Source organism: Uranotaenia lowii, chromosome 2 (genome assembly GCF_029784155.1).
Source record: "Uranotaenia lowii strain MFRU-FL chromosome 2, ASM2978415v1, whole genome shotgun sequence".
NCBI lineage: Eukaryota > Metazoa > Arthropoda > Insecta > Diptera > Culicidae > Uranotaenia > Uranotaenia lowii.
In genome coordinates, this window is record NC_073692.1 from 312,746,930 (window position 1) to 312,770,727 (window position 23,798).

Consider the following 23,798-nt stretch of genomic DNA (forward strand, 5'->3'; position numbering starts at 1 on the left):
AACTGGGATAGCATTTCTTCAAATCAATCGATGCGCGCACTGTTGGAAAAATTATCCAATAAACGAAATCGAGTGTCCAGCCAGTATGATCAATGACGATATCTTCAAAATAGTTGTTAAAAACAAAATGATATTTAACCTTAAACATACCATACTTTCAGTCACGCGTATCCACACGGTCATGCATTCAGGACGATTTTGAAAAGCAATTTAAAAAAAACGCAAAATTTATGCTCATTTTGATTTTATTTTAAATCGTTATTGAACACAATATCTAAAAAAAATCAAGAGGAATTTGGGTTTTTTATTTGATTTAGCAAATAATCTGAATAAACACGAGCAAAATTCGGGAAATTTTAAACAATATCTGGACATCCCGACCAGATTTGACTTATCTCGAAACTCTATTGGATTTATGAGCCATCCTGAACATATCAAGAAAATTTGGAATAAACGATACTTTTTTTGTGGTAGAGAAATTCGACTGGATATATGTTTTTTCGGGGAGTTTTTTCGACTTGCAGTCTTGTTTTAGCAAAAACGACGTATTGATTTACGTTTCCAACGTTTCGATCCTTATTGGATCTTCTTCAGGGACTAAAATAGTGTTTATTTAGTTAGTTCTGCTGATTATAATTTATGCTTTCTTACCGAAAAGATGCCGTTTTCTTGTGAGTGTCGACTCGGCTGGTCGTGTGTAGCTGTCTTTTGGTCTGTTTTCCGAATAATTTAATTTAATTCGTGTTTTTAGATATAAGGTGTAGTGTATCGACTTACGGCGTACAGATGTTTGCGGATAAAAATCCGTTTGTCTATTTGGGGATTATTATTTTGGGATTAATTTTCCACAGCATCGAACTTTTAGCACAGTCTTCACTTTTCACTTATTTTGTTTTGATCAAAAATCAGTTGTTGTGTATGTGTGTTGGTGGTGTAGTTTTTTTGTGTGTATTTTTTTTGATTATCTGGCAGTTCGCTTATTTTTCCGAGTAGTTGGAAAATGTTGGCGTATGAAGAGTGGATGTTTTCAGTGTCTTTCTTAATGTTTACTGTGTTTTTAGTTGTTTTAATGTGGCAGCTTTCCAATATCTTCAATTTTTCCTGGTTGTTTCTCCTGTCGATAATCCTGGCTCCTTCGATGTCGAAAAGGTGGTGCGTGGTGATTTCGTGATCCAGAAGAGCAGTTTGTTGGCTCAGCTTTGCAATTGGGTAGTCTGCTTTAGTGTAGGGGAACATGCCCTATTATGCGCCACCTAAGCGAATCGCTGATTTTCTATGTATTCCACGTACAAATTGTGTTAAAAATGGGTGCAATCGTTAAAGAAAATTGTTTTCTACAAATGCCTATGATTTTTTATTACTCAAATTGCTAAAGTTGCTTCAAAAACTTGAGTTTTAAAAACCTTAATCAAAGCCACAGAACAAAACTGTGTTGCAAATACGCGCCGCCGTGTATTCAATACGCGCCTAGCAGCCGAACACACCCGAAAGCAGCCGAAGACCGAAAACACACCAATACTTACAGACACTTTGAATGAAAATAAAATCAAAATGGACTAATCAAAATTTAAAAAAATAATAAAAGTAGATTTTTTGGGCTGAATTAACGCTCAAAATAAGTTTTTAGACTTTTTGTTCATTTTCAATGAAAATTGGCCTTTTTGAAAAATTAATGCTATTTTCAGCCTACTACGGTTGGCGCGTTATAACGAGCGCATGGGCCGTGATAAAACATACCCATAAAAAGCATAGGGGAAAGGTTTCCTAAATGGGCCTATCGGGTTAAATGACCCTACGGCTGTTTGATGAAATGGCTGACTAGACAGCTTATTTGACCAATGCATTTTGAGGGTGATACGCTTAGAACATAAGGCAAGAAAGAATTTTATCAATTTACAAACTCAAAAATATTTAAAAAATCATACAAGGTTTTGATACATTTTGATGTAATATTTCGACTTTTAAAAATTATACGTAAAGAAGCTTAAAACAAAAACTAGGATGGTTTTTATTTCTTACTCAAATGAACTTAAGAAATTAAACATATTTCAGCTTTTGTGGAGGTTTATTAATGATTATATAGTGGAATAAGAGAGTGTTTTTGTATGTCCCCATCATGTTTCTAAAATGCCTCCATCCTAAAATAACAGGTTAAATAGAATAAATAAATGATTTTTATCATTGAACCTTAAAATCTAAGCTCTGAATAACATCTTAAGAGAGAATTGAAGATCTAAAAACAGATTTGATAAAGTTTTTCTCATGGATGAACTGCCTCCATAGTATGGCAACCCTATCTTTTATTTTATTCCATAAAATTATAATATACATAATTTTTTTATAAAACTTCAGCTTTGTCGTACGGAAATTATTACTTTCTAGCAGTTTGAATGAAATTATACGGAAATATTGCCTAAAAACAAAAAATTTTGTTCAAAACATAAATAGGCGCATTTAGCCCGCACGGTTTTAGGTTCGGCATTTTAGACAACACTTATAATAAAATCGTTTTCTTGGAAACAGAAGAAAATATTAACACAAAATTTACTCCAATGTATAGAAAACAGATGCCTGCACACGTGTATATAGTTTTTGTACACATATTCGATGTGATATTTGTTTAAATCAGTGTTCTGCTTAATAGGCGCATATAGCCCGCTCCTCCCCTACCATAGCGAGTTCGGTATAATTTTTTAGCATTAAATCGTAGTTTAGATTCTCCTCTATCGATGTGTCAGGAAATATTGTCTTATTCGTTTTCCTCTGCTTGGTGACACCTTATTGAAAGTGTTTTAAAATTTACATCGAAATGAAGAAAAACCTAAATTGTGAAATTATTACGACATAGGAGCATTTTAAGGAAAAATTCATACTTGCCATGACCAATCACAGCATTTAGAACAAATTAGTAATATTTTTTAGGCTTAAAATGCTTCGGATTCTTCAAAACAAGGGTGGCGCGTATTAGCCACATGGGGCGTTATATGAACTTTTCCCCTATCCAAGTTCCCATAAACGTTTTAATTCGTTTGTTTGACATCGATGTTGGGACATTCGCTGCTTCAGTTTCACGTTAGTAAGTCCTATGTAGCATGCCTTACATTTTTCCCCCACGGTTTCATCGCTTGTTTCCGGTTTTTCTTTTCCATTACATTTGATTTTGTAGATTATATTGGCGTTTTCCCCATATGGTGTTTTATCTTTGACTAAAGGAAAAATCGATCCAATTGTTTTCATCTGTTTGCTGGCGATTTTTATGTTTCCATAGTCGTTTCGCAAAGTTTTTGTTATCTGCATCGTAGGATTGTCGATATTTGTAAGAGAGCGATATTTTACTCGCTGTGTATTATCGTTTTCTGTCATAGCTGTTCTCGACGGTGATTTTTCGTTTAGTCTATTCAATATTCTGTTTATTAGTGTTTTAGGGTAATCGTTTAAACTCAGTTGTTTACTGATAATATGTTTAGCCTGGTTTGCTCCAGAGTGTGAAGAAAACTGTGTGACTCGTTTAGCAAAAGATAAAGCTACATTTACCTTTTGGTGAAGTGGGTGGAATGAATGGACCAAAATTTTTGAAACTCTAATTTTTCGAGTTTTGCTGTTATTAAAATAAACAAAATAGGATAATCTGGAATGCTCACTTCATTCGCATAAATATGGGTGTGAATTAGAGTGTCCATTTCCTGACGATTTTAGCGTTCCCGGGAAACGGGAAATCAGACGATCCCTTTTCCGGGAATTCCCGGGATCCCGGGAAAAATAGAAAATGAAGATTTCAACATGAAGATCTTAACCCTCTATTGCATACGAATTCTTATCAATATGGTATTTTTTAATTTTAATGTAGTACCTAGTATTGCAAAACATTTCAAACTTTTTTAATGCCTAGAAAATTCAATAACTAAACCAAAGACCTAAAAACAAAGTACTTTAACCGACAAACTGGTCTGATCCTAGCTTCAAAAAGTTGAGAAAGATTACTCCCTATCGATAGAAGTTAGTTAGCTAGACTTTAGGTTATTCATCAAATATCGTAAATTTTCAGATAATTATCCATTTGTTTAACAATATGTCATTTTTGCTGATGATTTTGCTACTTTCCAGAGTATCCCAAACGGAAGTTCTAAATGATGAGTATTGCAAAATAAAACATACAGGTTATAACTGTAGCGTTTCATTATTGAAATTGTTTGATTTTAGAGTCTCTTTCTCATTTTTCACTTTTACAGTAAGTTTTCAACTGGAAAAACTTTTTTCAATCAAATTAAATGTATTAACCAGTTTAAGAAAAAACTGAAGAACACTGACATGACACTTAGAATAAAAATTCGACCATTTTCTGGCTGATTTTTGTTGTCAAATTTTGCAGGTCAACCTACCGTCGGTATTGTGAACCTGCAAAATTTAAGCCCTGTAAGAAAATGTAACTGATTAGCCCAATTTCATCATAGAAGTTGCCTATTTTTGCCTAATTTTTTTTTAAAGTTGGGTGCCAATTTCTAACCGGGATGGCATTTTTTCAAATCAATCAATGCGTACTCTTGAATCAATATTGCGTACTGTTGGAAAAATCATCCAACAAACGAAATCGAGTGTCCAGTCAGCATGGTCAGTGGTAGAACTTTCATTTTCCTCGCTCAATCTGATTCATTTTTTCCAATTTAGATCATGTAAATGTGTAGTACTTTAGCATATTTTACTGGCTTCGGGAATTCCCGGGATTTTAAAGCGTTTCCCGGGATTCGGGAATTCCCGATTTTTTCTGATTCCCGGGAATTCCCGACCGGGAATTGTGAATTTTGTGAATAATGCAAAATTAATGTCTTAAATGATTGAAAAATTTTTGAAATTAGCTTTGATTTATACATTTAACACCCTTTACCGGAATTCAATTGAAAAAAAAAATCAAAACAAAATAAGCTTCTGTAGTTGCTTAAAGTGGATCAATTCGGCAATTTCCTTTCCAATTTCAGTCCTAGATTTCAAATTCGAATGAAAACTTATTCAACTGATTTAATCCAAGTTTATATTTTTGATTCTGATGAACTTCTATTTTAAAATTATCTTCTACTGAAATAAACATCTTGATTTCAGCACATCAGTTTCCAATTGAACATTCTCAAACTATTTTAATCATTGAAACATTATCATATTTGAATTGCGAATTTCATTGAGTGAATTTTTGAATATGAATTTTTCTATGTTTTTAATTTTAATTTTCTTCTAGATTTTACAGTTGAGGTCGATGAATTGAGATCAGTGAATTGAGAGTTTCAAGTCTTGTGTTTTTTTTCAGTTTTATGGTATTTCTGAGTTTGCAATGCCTTGTTTCAAATACAAAATTTATCTGGGATTTGTTACTGGTTTTTAAATAATTACTGATTGAGTGTTTTGAATTTCACAATTTGCCTAATTTTTTTTTAAGTTTTTATCCGCATTACATTTTTTAAATTTTTACATATTATTTTTAGTTTAACGATTTTTTAAGGTGTTTTAAACCTAAAGGCAATTGAAATAAAAATTTGCATGATGAATTTCAGATTTTACAATTCCTGCTTTGGCTCTGATTGTAATCTCGTAACGTAACTCGAATATGTTACTCAGACTATTCAGCTACAACACTTCAGTATTCCGTTATTCAAAGTCTTAGAAAAAAAATCCGAAAAACATGTTTCGGAAAAAAATAATTTTAGATCAGCTGCGGAATGCTTAAAAAAAATTCACTTAGTTTCCAAGAAAGCTTAAGTTAGAAGCTATACATAAGGATAATTTTTTTTGAAATTTTTTGAGATCAAGACCTCAACAAAAGTAAAATAATGGTGTTAAAACCGTACTTTTCAAATTACAAATCATCCGGGCCGGGGATTTAGTTTTTCAATTTTTTCAATTAGGAATCCAGCTCATCTAAACATTATTCCAAAAAAAGGCCAGAGGAAAATAAATGAAACTCATTTTTAATGTCATCGAAGTACACATGCAACGTCCAAATTATGTTTAATGGTTAATTTTTCTTATGTTTATTTTTGATGAAAATTCAAAATCTGGCAAGCTCAGCATGATCTTATCATGAAAAGGATATGAACAAAATTATGGCCTTATTTCAAGAGAACTTTGAACTCAAACTTTAACTCAACGTAGAGTTACCATCCGTCCCGCAAAAGCCAGAAATGTCCCGCTTTTTCAAAAATGTGCACCGTCCCGATTTTTACTCGAAATGTCTTGCTTTTTTCAACAATGTTAAAAAAAAATTATGATTTAATTTGATTTAATTGCTGTACAACAGACAAATATGATTCCTTTTTTTAATTTGATCACTACGAAAATGATATTCTTAAGTTTTACGACGCTCACATTAAGTTGGAGTGCTTCTAATAAGTTTACCAAATTGCTTCGTTTTATCGGGAATTGCTCTGATATTTGACACTTGATAAAGGAAAAGTCCGACCTGGTTGCCAGTATTTCGATGAAAAAAGTCGGGTGTTAGCCAGAATTCATTCACTTCATTTGCAAAACCTAACAAAAAAACCTTAAATTGAGTGATTATAATTTTATATTTTTGCGTCCAAAAACGATTGTTTTCATCAATATTTAAAAATATTTCAAGTGATTTTATTTTTTAATAATTCCATGATTTTGACCAAATTTGTCCGAATTTTGGGTTGAAAATTTTGAAGTCAAATGCCTAGGTTCTTTGATAAAATTGCCAGGTCCGGATACGTCCGGGAAAAATTCTGGCAAGCTTAGCTTAAAATATTTGTCGTCTTTACATATCACGAAATCCAACAAGATTTAATTCAGTTTGAAATATTAAATCTTTAAGAATGCCCCTCATTTCCCTGGGTTTAAAACCATAGACGTTGACTCGGAAAGCAGGTGTTCTACTGACTGAGCTATGCCGATTTATCAAAGTTTAAGTATAAGTATAAAAGCACCGCATTTTTATACCCAGAGTATCTACCAAAAACAAACATATCATGACTTTTCTAACATATTCGAAAACGTCTCGTATTTTTTCTTCAAATGTTCCGTTTTTTTTTTTGAAAACCATCTGGCAAGCCTAACTTAACTGCAAACTATCCAACAAAAAAAAAAAAAAAATAAACGGTCTTTATTTAATAATTTTTTAAATAAGCGTTACAAAAAAGAACGAATTTCTAACATACGTTAACTATAACAATTACTTAGACATAAACAACAATAACACTAGTTTACAAAATATAAAGCAAAATCGTGAAATTTTCTGACTGTCATATTTATTTTTTTATATAAAAATGAATGTTTGTCTGTCTGTCTGTTCCCTATAGACTCGAAAACTATTGAACCGATTTTGATATGACCGTCAAAATTGTTTGAGATGTCTCCAGGTAAATTTTGAAAAAAAGGATTGAAAAGTTGGCATAATTTGGCAGATTTTCACATTTTTGGAGTGTTAAAATACAAAACACAGCATTTTGACGAATTTGCAAAGGTATTGGTTTTTCCAACTTTTTGTCAATTTGCAATTTTCTCAGATTTTCTTGCACTAAAATACAACTTTGCACTGGATTTTGAGTACATATATGAGCTTAAGATTTCGCCATAAATTCATATTCAGCAGATTGATAAACAAGAATCTTCTGAACACAGAAAAAAAAAATTTGAAAATAATCTGTTCACAGTTTAGGCTCTAACTGAAAAGTTAATGAACCGATTTTAGTCAAAAGTACCATTTTGAAATTCTTGTTATAGCTGCTCTGTTCATATTAAGTTTGCATAGTTTTGGTGGCTTCGGAAAATTTAAAATTAATACAAAATGATTCGGTGATGATGGTTGTTTTATGAAACCGTAACTACCGCAAAAATTGCTGTTGGTCAGTTAAGCGGCTCATCTAAGGCTTAGGGTGGTCTTCTGTTCTATTCTATTTTGTTTATTTATAGACGATTTGAACCAATTTGGTCATTCGTCCTCTTAGAACTTCGGTTCCATTTATACTTGGTTTTGTTGGTTTAAATTTCCAAAGAATGTCCTGAAGTGATATGAAACCACCAACAAATTACAAAAAAAACAAACAAAAAATGTGGGTTTCCGTACAGAAGAAGCTGCAACCAGATGTTGTAGATGAAAAAGAAACCTAAATGCTTTTTTGAAGTTTAAGTGCCAAAACGACAGTTCTACTTCAAAGTAAAGCGAGTTTAGTTGTTTTTTTGTATGAGTTTGATTACGTCATACTGTTCACAAAGTTTCTTAAAATAAATTAAAATAAAAGTGGCTCCAGAGACTTATCATTCAAAGAACATAACAAAAAGCAATTCGATATGCGAAAATTATAAACAAGCGCTCACTATTTAAACACAAGTGTACATCGATTGAACCTACAAAAGATGACAGTTGACGTTGGAACCTTTTTCTAAGGACCTCGTCTTATTGTTACTTTTTTTTCGATTTATTGCAGAGCAAGTGACGGCGGCTGTAGCAGGTGAGTGCTTAAGTGGCGTCCAAGCGGAAGAAATGAAGAAATCAATTTGCAGGAAGACACCCTCGGTTGTTTTCCGTTTTGATTAAGATTTGGTTTGCAAAAAGACAATAAAACTGCCCAACCCATACTCACCTTGTTGACGCATGGAAGTCATACAACTTAGTTTGCCACACAAAACTTTATTAATACCTTGATTTACAAAAGACTGACCTGTAAAATGTCAAAGGAAAGGCGGGGCGATTGCTCGTTTATGGTTTTTATTTAAAGGGTTTTATTGTTTTTTTTTATTGGAAATTGTGTCATTTGTTTACCGAAATATGTTTTCGAAGGAGATAGAATTTGCATCGAATTGAATTGTGTGGGTCATGAAATTGATTTGCTGTGATTGGCTGTTCGCCCTTGTTGTTTATTGCTGAATGGTTGTTGTTGTTGGATTGATTCTGTACAATTGATTTGATTTGCTTTCATATCGGTCGATGGACTAATGGGTGGTTTTCGGTGGATTTCAAGGTGTTATTGCATACTTTTGCTCGATTTGTTCGTTTTATTGTGGTGATTTTCGTGCCAATTGAAATCGGAGAAACAATTTGATGAGTTGCATTTGTGTGGTCTTGATGGGGAGGACGCACAAAACTCATAAATATACAAATTGCCCCAAACCACCTACAGATGTATGCTCTGACTCATGGGAACTATCACTAGACGACTGAAAATAGCTGTGGCCATGCTTACTAGGGAAGTGATGCGACTTGATAGATGAAACGTTAAAATGTGTTATAATCACTTTTATTTTCACCAAAAAATTTTGAACTTTAATTTCATTCTAAGGTCATAATATAACATTTGAGTTGAGAAGGAACTTTCTAAATAATGGTGGCTCCAGAGAGTGAACCTCACTATACTAAAAAAAAGTTTGATCATCTGCAGTAAAAATCAATACCAACCAAAAAAACATCATTGGTAAATCAGCCGGAACGACTCAAGGAAATCAAGTTTCAATGTTACGAGGTTTCAATACCACGTGAGTTCGGGCAATTGTTTCGACTTTGGGATAGTTTCCATACAGGCCAAAAAGGTGGCTCCAGCAGTTCCTGGCACTGCATGGCTATCGGCAGCGATGACGGGCGAAATTAGTGGTAAGAAAGTTTAGAAGGTAAAGGTTATCGATGCGCTTTCATCGATAAGCCAATATGTGGTTGGCTGCATTATGGGAGCAATTTTCTTCTCCGCATTCCAGCGTATGTGAAATCGAATTGTTTCGTGTGTTTGTTGAACTTGAACAACAGTTCAAGTTTATATTTATGGGTACCGCTCAAAGGTACATGTAGTATACGTTGAGAGATCCAAAAATAAGCAGCGATCGATCGAAGTTCATCCAAATTTTTTATAGGACTCCTTAGTACGTTGATGAATTTCCAATAAATAGTATGATTGTAATACTTTTGAAATATTGTTGTCAACCATTTACGTTTGCATTTAAAGAGGAAGCTCAGTTTTGAGAGGAATTGTAGCATGTTGAACCTTTAGGATTCGTGATTAAACTAAAAATGATCTTTATTAGACATAAGATAAAAAGTACAGAAATTCCTGAATACTCGGATAGTACCTACAATCTCTCCCGATCCTACTCAGCATCTCCTTCATTTCATATTTATTATTTCCTATTCAGTCAGGCTTTAAACTGTACTGCATGAAAACAACAGTAGTTTCAGCAACAAATCCCACATCTCGAGAACCATGTTTTGTGTCTGAGGTATTTCGGCACCAGAAGCCGGCTACCTCCAGCCAGGATTTATAACTCGACTGCACGGCCATATTAAATCGCCATAATTTGGGCCACTTTTCCAAGAACTCCCAGTTTTCCGGGTCTTGGCAATAGTTCTCACAACTGCGGTGCCTGAGGCACTTTCGTAGCTTAACTGTATTGGCACACAAACTACCCACAACCACCGTCACCTCCGACAATATCTGAGTAAAATGCATCCAATCCCATGAAGGAACAGATTACAACTTTTGCAGTGAAGAGAACCACACCAAGTCTAGTGGAGGTGGCCTCGGCAAAAGTAAAAGTAAAGTTTTTTCTTCGTAAGCATAGTGTGTGAATAGATTTTCGATCCAATAAAAAAAAGGAAACCGGAGTTCCGTAGAGTTTTTTTTTCAACGAAAGAGCAGATTTTGAAATCTCGCCAAAACTGGTATTGATGAACATGAGATAAAAAGCGAGTTGAGAGGACAGCTTGATCATCCCGTTCACAATTTCAAGCGAGTTGAGGACAGCTTGGAGTACAAAGACAAGTTGCGGAGCAGCCTGAAAATATCGATAAGAATTCAAGCGAGTTGAGAGGACAGCTTTGTATTCTAAGGCGAGTTGAGAGGACAGGCAGTAAATATCGAAGAAACTTAAAGCGAGTTTAGAGGACAGCTTGAAATACAAAGGCTAGTTGAAAGGACAACCTGAAAATATCGATGAAATCGAAATCGACAACAATTCAAGCGAGTTTAGAAGACAGCTCGGAATTGAAAGGCGAATAGAGGGAACAGCCTGAATATATCGTTAAGAATTCAAGCGAGTTGAAAGAACAGCTTGAAATTCTAAGGCGAGTCAAGAGGACAGCCTGAAAATATCGATAAGAAATCACACGAGTTGAGAGGGCAGCTGCAAATCCAAAAGCAAATCGAGAGGCAACCTGAAAATATCGATGAAATTTCAAGTTAGTTGAGAGGACAACTTGGAATTCAAAGGCGAGTTGAGAAGACAGCTTAGATTTGAAAGGCGTATAGAGAGGACAGTCTAAACATATCGATAAGAATTCAAATGAATTGAGAGTATAGCTTTGAATTCTAATGCGAGTTTATTTAGAAGACAGCCGAAAAATATCGAAGAGATTCCAAGTGAGTTTAGAGGACAACTTGAAATTCTAAAGCGAGTTGAGAAGACAGCCTGAAAATATCGATAAAATTCAAACGAGTTGGGAAGACAGCTTGAAATTCTGAGGCGAATAGAGAGGACAGCCTGAAAATATCGATGAAATTCAAACGAGTTAAGACGACAGCTTTGAATTCTAAGGCGAGTTGAGAGGACAGCCGGAAAATATCGAAGAAATTTCAAGCGAGTTGAGAGGACAGCTTGGAATTCTAAGGCGAGTTGAGAGAACAGCCTGAAAATATGGATTAGAATTCACCTGCGAGTTTAGAGGGCAGGTTGGAATTCAAAGGCGAGTTGAGAAGACAGCCTGAGCGTTCCGATAGGAATTCCAAGCGAGTTGAAGGAAAGCTTGGAATTCAAAGGCGAGTTGAGATTTGAGAGTCGAGACGCACGAGTTTTCGCTGCTTTCTCATCCGACCACGCTCTTTTCAGTCGAGGTTGATGTTATCTCTCTCTCACGTATCAATATTATAGAGGTAATAACTCGGTTTCGCTGCAAGTTACTTGCAAATAATTGCGTTAATCCGTTCCCATAGCAATTTTCAACGCATCCAAAAATTTTTGCGTTCAGTGCACTGATAGAGAAAACCTATCGTATTTCTTCGAACCTTAATAACTCAATTATATTTCCTAGAACTGAAATTAAAAATTAACTCGCTTACTCTATTCACTACAGTGGTCAGCATGGGAAATACCAGAGGTTTTATGGAATACCGCCCCTGGGAATCAAATCGACCACTACTGATAATGATAACTGGTTTACCTATCTCTTGTAAAACCCTTCGCGATAGATATGAGAAATTGATAACTGCTTTGACGATTCCACTAAGGGTGAAGATAATTGACCATAAGTTGTTTCTCGTTTATGAATTCAGTTTCCGTGCATATTCTCCGTCCAGAAAGAATAATACAAAGATCTCTGTGCTCAAAATAATATACATTACAGTGAGAAACCATATTTTTTGCGTAAGCACTGAACTTATTATTAACATAATTTTAAAGAAGAATATTTGGATCGACAATTAAATTGATATGGTTAGGTTTTAATAAATTGTTCATGAGGATGCGGATACGTCTCACGGGTGTTTTAAGGCTTGATTCTATCAGAATATAACGATATAACATTAGAAAACTTTGTCAAGATAGCAATGAGAGCTCTAAGCTGCTCGATGGTAATATTATGTTTTTCCCATATTGATTATTTAATCGATTTTTTTTTATGTTTGGTAAATTTTCCAGAGCAATTGTGGGTATATTTCGATTAGATTAAAGCCACATTCCACCTAGCCACATTTATCCGTAGTGCTTTACAGCAGCTAAGTGGAAGAATTCATGTTAGAAGCCAACTAGACATTTTTCGAGAATTTGAAGATTGATTGCGTAGTAAATAGGATCAAGCTTTTGCTCACCAAAAATTATAAAATATAGTTTACCACAAGGTTCTGTTCTTGGGCCACAATTATTCAATATTTATATAAACGATGTATTCCAATTATCCCTGAAGGGAAAACTACAAATATAGGCAGACAACGCAACATTACCCTACGTAACCGAAGATTTGGAAGATATGAAGGCTCAAATTGAATGCGATATCGAAGTTCTCTCCGATTATTTTTGTAGAAACCACCTCTCGATGAATCTACAGAAAACTAAATTCATGATGTTTTCTTTAAGGGGGGGGTAGGGTCTAACGGGTATAAAAAAACACCATTTTCACGATTTTTTTCTAGAGCTGTGGTTCAAACAAATGTATTCAATTTTTTTGCATTATACAAAGCATTGTTAAAAGAACATTTAGTATTTTTTTTGTAGAAAAATATTGAAAAATGAGCCGGTGACGGAGCACTTTCGAGGATGCCTTTTAGAAAACAGGATTTGCGGTGGACACTGTATCTCAGCACAGAATCATCTGAAGTCAAAAAATCAAAGCAAAATATTTTCAATAGATGTTTTTCTGGACCCCAACGTTTTTATTTAACTTAAAAATATTTTTATGAAATTTTTGTGGCTGTTTGAAGTAAAAACTACGATTTTTCACTTAAAAATCCGCCATTTTTCACCTGTAAAATCTCCCCAAAGTAAAAAAATCAAAAAAGAAAAACGTTGGGGTCTGGTATTTTATATGTACAAAATATGTTCCAAATTTGAAAAGAATCGGATAAGTAGTTTTCAAATGACGATGTCCACGGACTTTAAAAACGTGCTTTCGAGAAAAACGCGTTTGAAGTTTCTGCTCTTGCTTTCTTGCAGTATAAGATAGGAGGAGATAAAGGCCTATAACTTCTACAGTTTTGCTTCAATTGACTTGAAAATTTGACACAACATTCTTGGAATGTTTTACAATAAGAAAATAAAAAAATAAAAAAATCGATTTTTTGAAAGTGTTAGACCCTACCCCCCCCTTAAGAGGTCACTCTCAAACATTCACTCTGTCAGTCAACGGAATCCAGATTGAACAAGTGTCCAAATTTAAATATCTTGGGCTTTGTATTGATGAAAAGCTGAAATGGGATGGCCATATTAATCAGACCTGTAAAAAATAACCCCTTATGTATTTGCTCTACGGAGAATACTAAAATACATAACAGAAACGACAATTTGGCAAGATTATCACGCTTTAATTCAATCCCATCTAATATATATCAACTCCATTTGGGGTTGTGCAGCTGAAACACGCTTGCATCGTTTAAAATCCTACAAAATAAAAAAAGTACTACCAACTTTGTTTCCCTCAAGATTACTTTATAATCCAAATCTACTTCCACAGGAAATGTTACACAAATTTGAAACATTAACATTTTTTTACAAAATCTCGAAAAATCTGCTTAAACCTTGATCTTACATACATCAATAACATCCATTCCAGAAACACAAGAAGCGCTCGCTGGTGACATAGCAAGAACTAGAACACAATTTACGCAACATAGCTTAGTCCACCGCGGAATGGCTCTTTGTAATTCATTCCCAATTGAAATCAAAAATGCTAGAAATCTAACCACGAAGCTGCTTTCCTCTCGATACTTCCAAATCGTCCATTTTCGTCAACTGATTCAGCAAACTGTTGAGGAAAGTACACCATTTGAGCACGACATTTTTGCACCTTTCCGAGAAAATGCTTATCATTTTCACGAAAATTGTGAAAACTAGTGCTTATATAGGGGAAAAGTTCATATAACGCCCCATGTGGCTAATACGCGCCACTCTTGTTTTGAAGAATCTGAAACATTTTAAGCCTGCAAAATATTACCAATATGTTTTAAATGCTGTGATTGGTCATGGCAAGTATGAATTTTTCCTTAAAATGCCCCTGTGTCGTGATAATTTCACAATTTAGGATTTTCTCCATTTCGATCTAAATTTTAAAACACTTTTAATAAGGTGTCACCAAGCAGAGAAAAACGAATAAGACAATATTTTCTGACAAATCAATAGAGGAGAATCTAAATTATAATTTTATGCTAAAAAATCATACTGAACTCGCTAAGGTATGCTTTTCATGGGTATATTCTATCACGGCCCATGCGCTCTTTATAACGCGCCAATCGTAGTAGGCTGAAAATAGCATTAATTTTTCAAAAAGGCCAATTTTCATTAAAAATGAACAAAAAGTCTAAAACCATATTTTGAGCGTTAATTCAGCCCAAAAAATCTATTTTTCATTTTTGGTTAAATTTCTATTAGTCCATTTTGATTTTCTTTTCAGTCAAAGTGTCTGTAAGTATTGGTGTGTTTTCGGTCTTCGGCTGCTCTCGGGTGTGTTCGGCTGCTAGGCGCGTATTGAATACACAGCGGCGCATATTCGCAACACAGTTTTGTTCTGTGGCTTTGAATATGGTTTTTAAAAATCATGTTTTTGAAGAAACTATAGCAATTTGAGTAATGAAAAATCATAGGAATTTGTAGAAAACACTTTTCTTTAACGATTACACCCATTTTTAACACAATTTGTACGTGGAATACATAGAAAATCAGCGATTCGCTTAGGTGGCGCATAATAGGGCATGTTCCCCTACACAGAGTTTTACGTTGAACTATAAACATCAACACACAGCAGAAATCAGCTGTTAAAACGTCATCTGGAATCAGCAGGGTTGTATCAAAATCGTGCTTAGACATAATGGGGTACCCCTTATAAAAGTTTGGCAAGAAATATCTCGTTAACAAGCTATCTGTACCTGTGGCTTGAAAAATGACATTTTCGTTGCAACCGGGACAGTCAAACAGGAAATTTACGTGAAAGAATCAGGGTGGCCACCCATCCGGGAAAAACGGGAAAAGCGGGAAAAAGACGGGATTTGAAATCCAACGGGAAAAAAGCGGGAAAAAGCCGGGAATTTGTTCGAAAAGTCGGGAATTTTTGGCTCAGTGAAAAACTGTTCAATGAAGTTTAGCCGAAACAAGTGGAAATGGATTAACAGTTGATCACCCGCTTCCAAATGACTTCGAACGATTTCTACCAGGTCGAAACGAATCCTCCTGCCGAACTGGATCTGTTTCGATTAGTTTGAACTTGCTTCATTGAACAACAAAAGGATGTTCCCGAACAGCCAGATTGCTAATCGAATAGAAATGGGAAGAACAAAAATAAGCTATTTGATTCCACACGGCATTGCTCTCTTTTTTTTTAATGAAGTTTCCAATTTACTACAGAATTGCGAGTTCGTTTTATGATTTGACGAAACGTTAAATAAGATTGTGCAGAAGAAACAAATAGATATAAGTGTGCGCTTCTAGAATCAAAACACAAACCTAGTTGAAGCCCAGGGGTGGAAAACAGAAGAAAAAAACAAAAAAAAAAAAACGCTCAAGTGTCAAATAGATCTGATTAAATCACCGACCCGTGATCAGGCTTCAAGTTCTGTTTCATTAGAATGACCATTCTCAAAACTTTTATTAAGTCGTTGAGATAGTTTTGCATTGGATAAGTTTACAAGTTTCACCAAACTGAGCATGCCTCATCTATGAAACAATAGCTTTGTTGATTTTGTTTGGTTCCGGCACGAATTTTTATCATAAACGATTACAAATCTTTTCAAAAAGAGCTCTTTTTTAGTCGAAAAGTAAAAAATGCTGCAGAAAAATTTCTATTTGCCTGACCTTGGTTGAAGCAAGGTATATTGGTTCTACATTCTTATCGTCGACGCGCTCGAATGACCTTCTGAATGGCGTGAAACTATGTTTTTGGAAAAATCCTGATCTACTGAAACGAGTGATCCAGTATTCCATGGACGGTCGTCAAGCAGTAAATTGCAAAATGCTCAAGGAACTAACTAGCGAGGTTCAAGAACTTGTTTCGAATCCGGCGTACGAGATTCTCACTATTGGGAGCTGTGGACTTCACACTGTACATAAAGCGTTCAAGGAGGGACTGAGCAAAAGTGAATGGAATTTGGACGAATTTTTGAGGACATTGTATAGCCTGTTCAAAAACATTCCACTTAGAAGGGCAGATTATACTGCAATAACGGGTTCAACTATATTTCCGTTAAAATGTAGTGACGTTCGCTGGGTGGAAAATGAACGCGTTGCAGAACGTGCTGCCAAAATGCTACCGCATCTCAAAGGGTTTTTCGACGAGGTAAAAAAAAACAAGAGGAGAAAAAGATTAAGGAAAACCATTCAAATTTTAAGCGGACTTTTCCAGCGATTTCCCGGTCGAAGGTATTCGACATTGTTGCAAAACCTGTAGTAATAATTAGTTGTGACCAAAAATGAGTTTTTTTTTGTTACGGCCGCTTCGACTGTTGAGTCCTTTTAATGCGAGTATCAGACAGAAGCACCGATGGTTCCATTTCTCTTCGATGATTTAACCGGGCTTGTAAGAGATTGATGGAGAAAGTTGTAAAGCCTGAACGACTAAACTTAAAATCAAAAACACTTATTGGAAGTGAACTCCTTGTATTCTTAAATAGGTGTCGTTCGTTTTACTGTGGATTTTTGAATAAAATGGCTATACCATCTCCCTAGTGTCTCATCCCATCACTCGGTATTTATCGGTACATTACTGAAACAAAAACCATTTAAAGATCATTTATCACTAAAAGAAAGCTTAAGGGGGGGGGGGGGGGGGGGGGGGGTAGGGTCTAACGGGTATAAAAAAACACCATTTTCACGATTTTTTTCTGGAGCTATCGTTCAAACAAATGTATTCAAATTTTTTGCATTATACAAAGCATTGTTAAAAGAACATTTAGTAATTTTTTCGAAGAAAAATATTGAAAAATGGGCCGGTGACGGAGCATTTTCGAGGACGCCTTTTAGAAAACAGGATTTGCGGTGGACACTGTATCTCAGCACAGAATCATCTGAAGTCAAAAAATCAGAGCAAAATATTTTTAATAGATGTTTTTCTGGACCCCAACGTTTTTATTTAACTTAAAAATATTTTTATGAAATTTTTGTGGCTGTTTGAAGTAAAAACTACGATTTTTCACTTAAAAATCCGCCATTTTTCACCTGTAAAATCTCCCCAAAATAAAAAAATCAAAAAAGAAAAACGTTGGGGTCTGGTATTTTATATAAAGAAAATATGTTCCAAATTTGAAAAGAATCGGATAAGTAGTTTTCAAATGACGATGTCCACGGACTTAAAAAATGTGCTTTCGAGAAAAACGCGTTTGAAGTTTCTGCTCTTGCTTTCTTGCAGTATTAGATAGGAGGAGATAAAGGGCTATAACTTCTACAGTTTTGCTTCAATTGACTTGAAAATTTGACACAACATTCTTGAAATGTTTTACAATAAGAAAATAAAAAAATCGATTTTTTGAAAATGTTAGACCCTACCCCCCCCCTTAATCGTTTTTCGTTTATATGGTTTAAAAAATGAATATTCGGAATTTGGTTTGGTTTTCTGTTGTATAAAACCGGGAATTTCGTGAGACCATGCGGGAAAAAAACGGGAAAAATGCGGGAAATCAAAAATTGATTTTGAGTGGCCACCCTGAAGAATGTCTTCAAAAGCGTTTGCTGCCTTTCCTGAAGAAACATGGCGAAAAAGGCGATGGAAGGGTATGTCGCTAACAACATTCAGGTTTACCCAAGGTTAAGAATTTCCCTCCCTCCAATATCAGAACTTCGTTCAATCGAAAAATATTGGTTGACCTTATGAAGACCCAGAAAACTGTTAGCAGCTAGGAGCGGAAGAAAGTGGATAACGTTACTGTTCAAAATCTGATGGCAGGTGTCAAACGAAAAGCTCGTAAATTTGGACTTGGTCGACCGGAATTTTTATTGAGTACTAGCTGACCCGGTGTGCTTTGCTACACCTTTCAAAAACAAATGATTTTTTTCGGAAATTATTCAAATTTTTATTTGTTGTATTTGCATTATTTCGAATCAAATTATAACATAATTCAAAAGCAACCGCTATGAAATAAGAGCTGCAGCTGGATTTTCGAAATGCAATACATAAATGACTTCAACTATTTTTCTGAATCTTGATCTATAAGTCCTGATAATTTTAATATGTTTCTTTAAGCTTTGCCCTGAAAAAGGAGGTTCTTATATTAATCTTACGCAAACAATCTAACTTATAAAATACGGTTGTTTTTGCATGACATGTTCTGGATTTCTACTAAAAACTGAAAAGAGAGCCCCCTCTGTCCTTCCCATCATCCCCTGCTGAATGGATGTCGTGGTCTTTAATAATCATACCCTTTTTTTCGAGGTCAAAAATCCTCTTAAATCAAATATAGTTTCATTGGTTGATAAGTTTTTTTGCTTTACAACCAAATTTGTATGGAGCCCCTCCTTTCTTCCCCTCTCTTTCTACATTGTAAAGCGTAAGGGTCTATAACAATCGTAGAAACATATCTCTTAACCAAATACCTTTGCATGCCATATTTGTTTCCATTTATTGGCTTCGTTCGTTAGCATAAATTGAGAACTTATGCTAATAAAATTGTATTGGGCTAACCTCCCTCCGACTATGTACCTACTCACTGAAAGGAGGATGGTGTCAGATAATCATAGAATAATATCCAAATGGTTTTCCATGTTAAGTTTTGTCTATTTCTCGGATTTTGTAAAAAAAAGTTAAGTATAAGCTTTCCTTTCCCTTCCTTGTTGCCAATTCTATCCTTCTACAGCAAGAAATAAATTGTTTCACATAGAAAAATTTATCGTATTGAAATACCATCCCTTCCAAATTTGGTTTTATTTGTGTAGTAAATTCTTGGGTTATGCACAAACTTAAAAGGAAGAACCATCCTCCCTTCCGTTCTCCCCATTGAAGTGAGGGAGGAGAAATTAATATTCATATAAGTATTTTTACTCACATACTTTATGAAACCAAATTTGGTTTCATTTGCTCGATTTATTCTCGAGTTATGCAAAAAAAAATTATGGAAGCCCCCCTTTCTCCCTTTATATCTTTCCGTTTAAGAAAGTGAGACTTCCATTTATAATAGAAACATTTCTCGTATCCAAATATCGTTCCATGCCAAATTTGGTTCCATTTGCTGTTGTAGTTCTTGAGTTATGCAATAAAAATTGTATGAAACTCTACTCCCTCTTTCCTTTCTTCCCGCTGGAAGGAGGAAGGGGTCTCAAACTATCATTAGAACATGTCACGTTTCCAAAAATCCACCCATGCCAAATTTGGTTCTATTTGCTTGATTAGTTTTTGAGTTATGTGGAAAATTTAAAAGAGGCCCCCCCCTTTATATCCCCCTACTGGAAAGAGGGAGGGATCTCAAATAATTATAGAAATATTTTTCGTATCCAAATACCTTCACATGCCAAATTTGGTTCCATTTGCTTTATTAGTTTCTGAGTTATGTGAAAAAATATGAAAGAGGCCCCTCCCCCTTGCAACTGCAAGAGGGAGGGGTCTCAAATAATCATTGACATATTTTTCGTAACCAAATACCTTCCCATGCCAAATTTGGTTCCAATATCTTGATTAGTTTTCGAGTTATATGAAAAATTGTAAGGTAGCCCCCCACTCCCCTTTCTATCACCTCACTGAGAGGAGGGAGGGGTACCTCATATTCATAGAAATATTCCTCGTTCCCAAATACCACCCCATGCCAAATTTGATACCATTTGCGTGATTGGTTCTCGAGTTATGCAAAAAATTGTCTTTTGTTTGGGAGACCCCTCCCCCTCTTCCTGTTAGGGGGAGGGGTCCCAAACCATTATAGGAACCTTCCCCGGCCTCTAATACCCCCACCTGCCAAGTTTCACGTAAATCGGTTAAGTAGTTTCTGAGTCTATAGGGAACAGACAGAAAGACAGACAGATAGACAGACAGACAGAAATTCATTTTTATATATATAGATTTCCGTCGCCGCCTGAACTAAAAAAAAGATAATTAATTTAAACATGTTTTTATGCGAACACCCTTCAGTACACTAATGGGATTCGAGGTTAGGCAGTATTGAAGTACACGTTGGTACATACATAGTTTTGTATTTATAATTGGCATAGAGATACGCACGCATAAAGAAAAGGTTAGTATATTTTTATATCAATCGGTTCTATGTCTAAATTGTATACAAATGTGCACTTTTCTTAAAAAAAATTTTCATCCTTCTCGACCAAAAAATTTTAGTTACACAATATAATTTTTTGCTTGTATATTGAAAAAAAAAAAACAAAGTCTGGAGGGCAAGATTCGAATTCATCTCTCAACAATTAAATTTTTCTTGAAAGCTGGGTGTTTCGTAAAGATCTATCTTAAAATTTTGGGGAAATGCCTGTTATTTTGATACTGATTTCATTTGTAGCAAGCTTAAAACTTTAAGGAGATTGGTTGAATATGATTGTATAAAAATGATATTACTATACTATGCAAATAAAGTAATCGATTAAAACCTTTTTTTCTCTCATGAAAACTTGGGGAAAATGTTTCATCACTTTCTCTATCATTTTTAATCTCATATGAGAATACGAGCTTGCCTTGATGTGGATTGCACAATACGATATGTCGAATTGCAACTTCTTAGAATTTGAAATGCCTGTAGTTTAAAAAGTTTCCTTTCGGTCTGGTTACAATACAACTTTACTGAAGACGGCAAACCGGTAGGAGTTTCGAAAATATAGTTATAATGTCTCAAATAGAGCATGATTATGTTCATCGAAATTATCTAGCAACACTTCCAGATTAGTCGTAAAATTTCCCGATCAATTATTTTAACAAGGATGTTATTGATTTTAGAGTCTCGAAATATTCTGATAAAATGAACCAAGAAATAAGAAATTTATAAGACATTATATAATGTAGTCATTGAAATCTTGATTGGATCTTGATTTCAAATAAGCTGTTATTTAATCATGATCATGATATTTCAGAAAATAAAACACTAGCAAAATGTTAAAATTACTTCATGTACGATTAGCTTTTGTAAGTCACATAAAGAATATGTATATTAAACTCGTGTTAAAAGTATGGTATGGTGAAAAGTATGCCTTCCAAATTCTTGTAGCTGAGTTGCTGTATTGATAGTTAAAAATTTAAATCTGCAGCAAAATGCTAATCAATGTGTTGTTAACACATGTGAAAATGTTCTTTAGATTATGGAGAATGTTTTTGAGAGAAAGTTCAGAAATCATACAGTAAAAAATTCATTTTCAAAAGTTAATATGCAATCTTTAATTTTGATATATTTTTTTGGAATCATTGTTTTTCTTAACAAATTTTTGCTCTCGATGTACCATAAAATGTAATATGAATAATATCCTACCCTACAGACAAATGAAATGAAACAAGTACATTTGAGAGCATGTTAGCAGCCATAGAAAGCACATACATTGTAGCGATTCAAAAAGCATTTTCGTGCGATGTTAAAATGGGAGGAAAGCCAATGATAGAATGCAATCAAATTCGGTAGTTGAATTGTAAATGGAAGCAATGTTTGGGTCTCTAATAATTACATATAATGAATTTATGACGATAAAGGTAAAAACCCGTGTGAATCAGGAAACTGAATCAGTAGCACTTACCGGAAATTTTGGAGTTGAGAAAGTACGGATCCGGCTGCCAGAGGTTATCGAAAAACTCCGGCGGAAGTATCACGTGATCGTCACCGTCCTCGAAGATGTCGTCGTGCAAGTCCAGCCTCGATTCAACCCACTTTTGGTGCACAAACATATCTACTCTGCAAGAAGAAGTCAAGAATGCAATGGGAAACAGCCGTGTTAGTTTTTCGTTTGATTCAGCATGTTTACAAGATAATTACATGTCATGAGAAGTGGGAAAGGGAAAATAAAATTGTAATTCTAGAAAAGGATAAAAATCTATTCATGTGAAGAAAATTAACAACCTTTTGAAAAATATACGGATCATTCCATGACAAGTGTGTACAGCGAAAAAAAAATCTAAGTCGGGGCAGCTAGTTCATTTATAGGAAGAACAGTATAGAAAAGATTTAAAAAAAAGGGAAAATTTACAAAAGTTTTAGCAACACTAAGCTCATTCGGTGTTGCAGGGTCGCAAAAAATCAATCAACCATAGTTACCTGAAGTCCATGTCCTCCACATTGATCGAGTTGATGTCTACTACAAATATGCTAAATTCCACCACAACCGGAGTGCCCTTTTTCGAAGGGGGTCGAACCTCTGAAAAATTAATAGAAAAATCTTGGTTAACTAAATTTATTATGAATACGTCCGTTTTGTAGATGAACTAAAAGTATGAAATTAATGAATCTATTTGGTATTAATGTTTAATTTTTCTAAGAATGGTTTACGAGTTTATCTTATCTATGAAATTTGTGTACATGTACATGTTTTCTTTATGCTCCTGCAGTTACGATTACTAAATCTATGCCATTCAATTTCCCATGTAAGCTAACAAGGCCGTTCCAAAGACGTTTAGGGAAACTAAACGAACCCATTTATGAAGTCATTCAACACCTGGCGTCGCACACAGGGGAAAACGATGTAAAAAGGTGATCAAATTTGTTTACGTCAAAACGGAGCATTTTAGACCCATAGTGTCTTCGGGACATTTTACCTACATTCAAAGCACTTTAAAATGAGCTTTTGATAAAAATGATTAAATCACTTAGCAGTGAGATAGAAAAAATATTTTTTGTATTTTTCATTTTAGAGCACTTATGTCTTTGGCAAGTTTTTAGATTGTAAAAAATGTAGCAATTTTGTTGAAGACGTCAACATCGTAAAAGCTAACCCAAAAAAGTTGGAAGGGTTCAAAATAAAAAAATATTTTTTTATCAAAATTTTCAGTATTTTAACGATATCTTCTCAGGCGTAGCTTATTCGAGCAAGATATGTTTGAAAGAGTTTTGAGTCACTTAAAATCAAATAGTTTTGTGGAACACACTTAATAAAAATATTCAGACTGAAACGAGTTAGATTCGAAAAACTAAGAAAAAATAGCTGTTTTCGAACACCTGTATCTTTCTAGTTCGGTTGAGTTCGGTTCATTTTTTGGTTGCATTAAAATCAGGCAG

At 34.6% G+C, this 23,798-nt stretch overlaps 1 protein-coding gene across 5 annotated transcripts in view; it reads right to left on the reverse strand.

The window, feature by feature from the left end:
• The window catches only part of LOC129748643 (glycine receptor subunit alpha-4), a 216,195-nt gene that overhangs the window by 13,917 nt on the left and 178,480 nt on the right, over positions 1 to 23,798 (reverse strand). For 3 of the 5 annotated variants that reach the window (XM_055743309.1, XM_055743308.1, XM_055743310.1), the window contains exons 5-7: positions 22,842 to 22,941; positions 22,327 to 22,481; positions 8,589 to 8,666 (exon numbers count right to left, since the gene is read on the reverse strand). In XM_055743309.1, the coding sequence (XP_055599284.1) occupies positions 8,589 to 8,666; positions 22,327 to 22,481; positions 22,842 to 22,941 (333 nt within the window). The remainder of the gene's footprint in view (positions 1 to 8,588; positions 8,667 to 22,326; positions 22,482 to 22,841; positions 22,942 to 23,798) is intronic. The other 2 variants (XM_055743312.1, XM_055743311.1) reach the window with 2 other exon arrangements.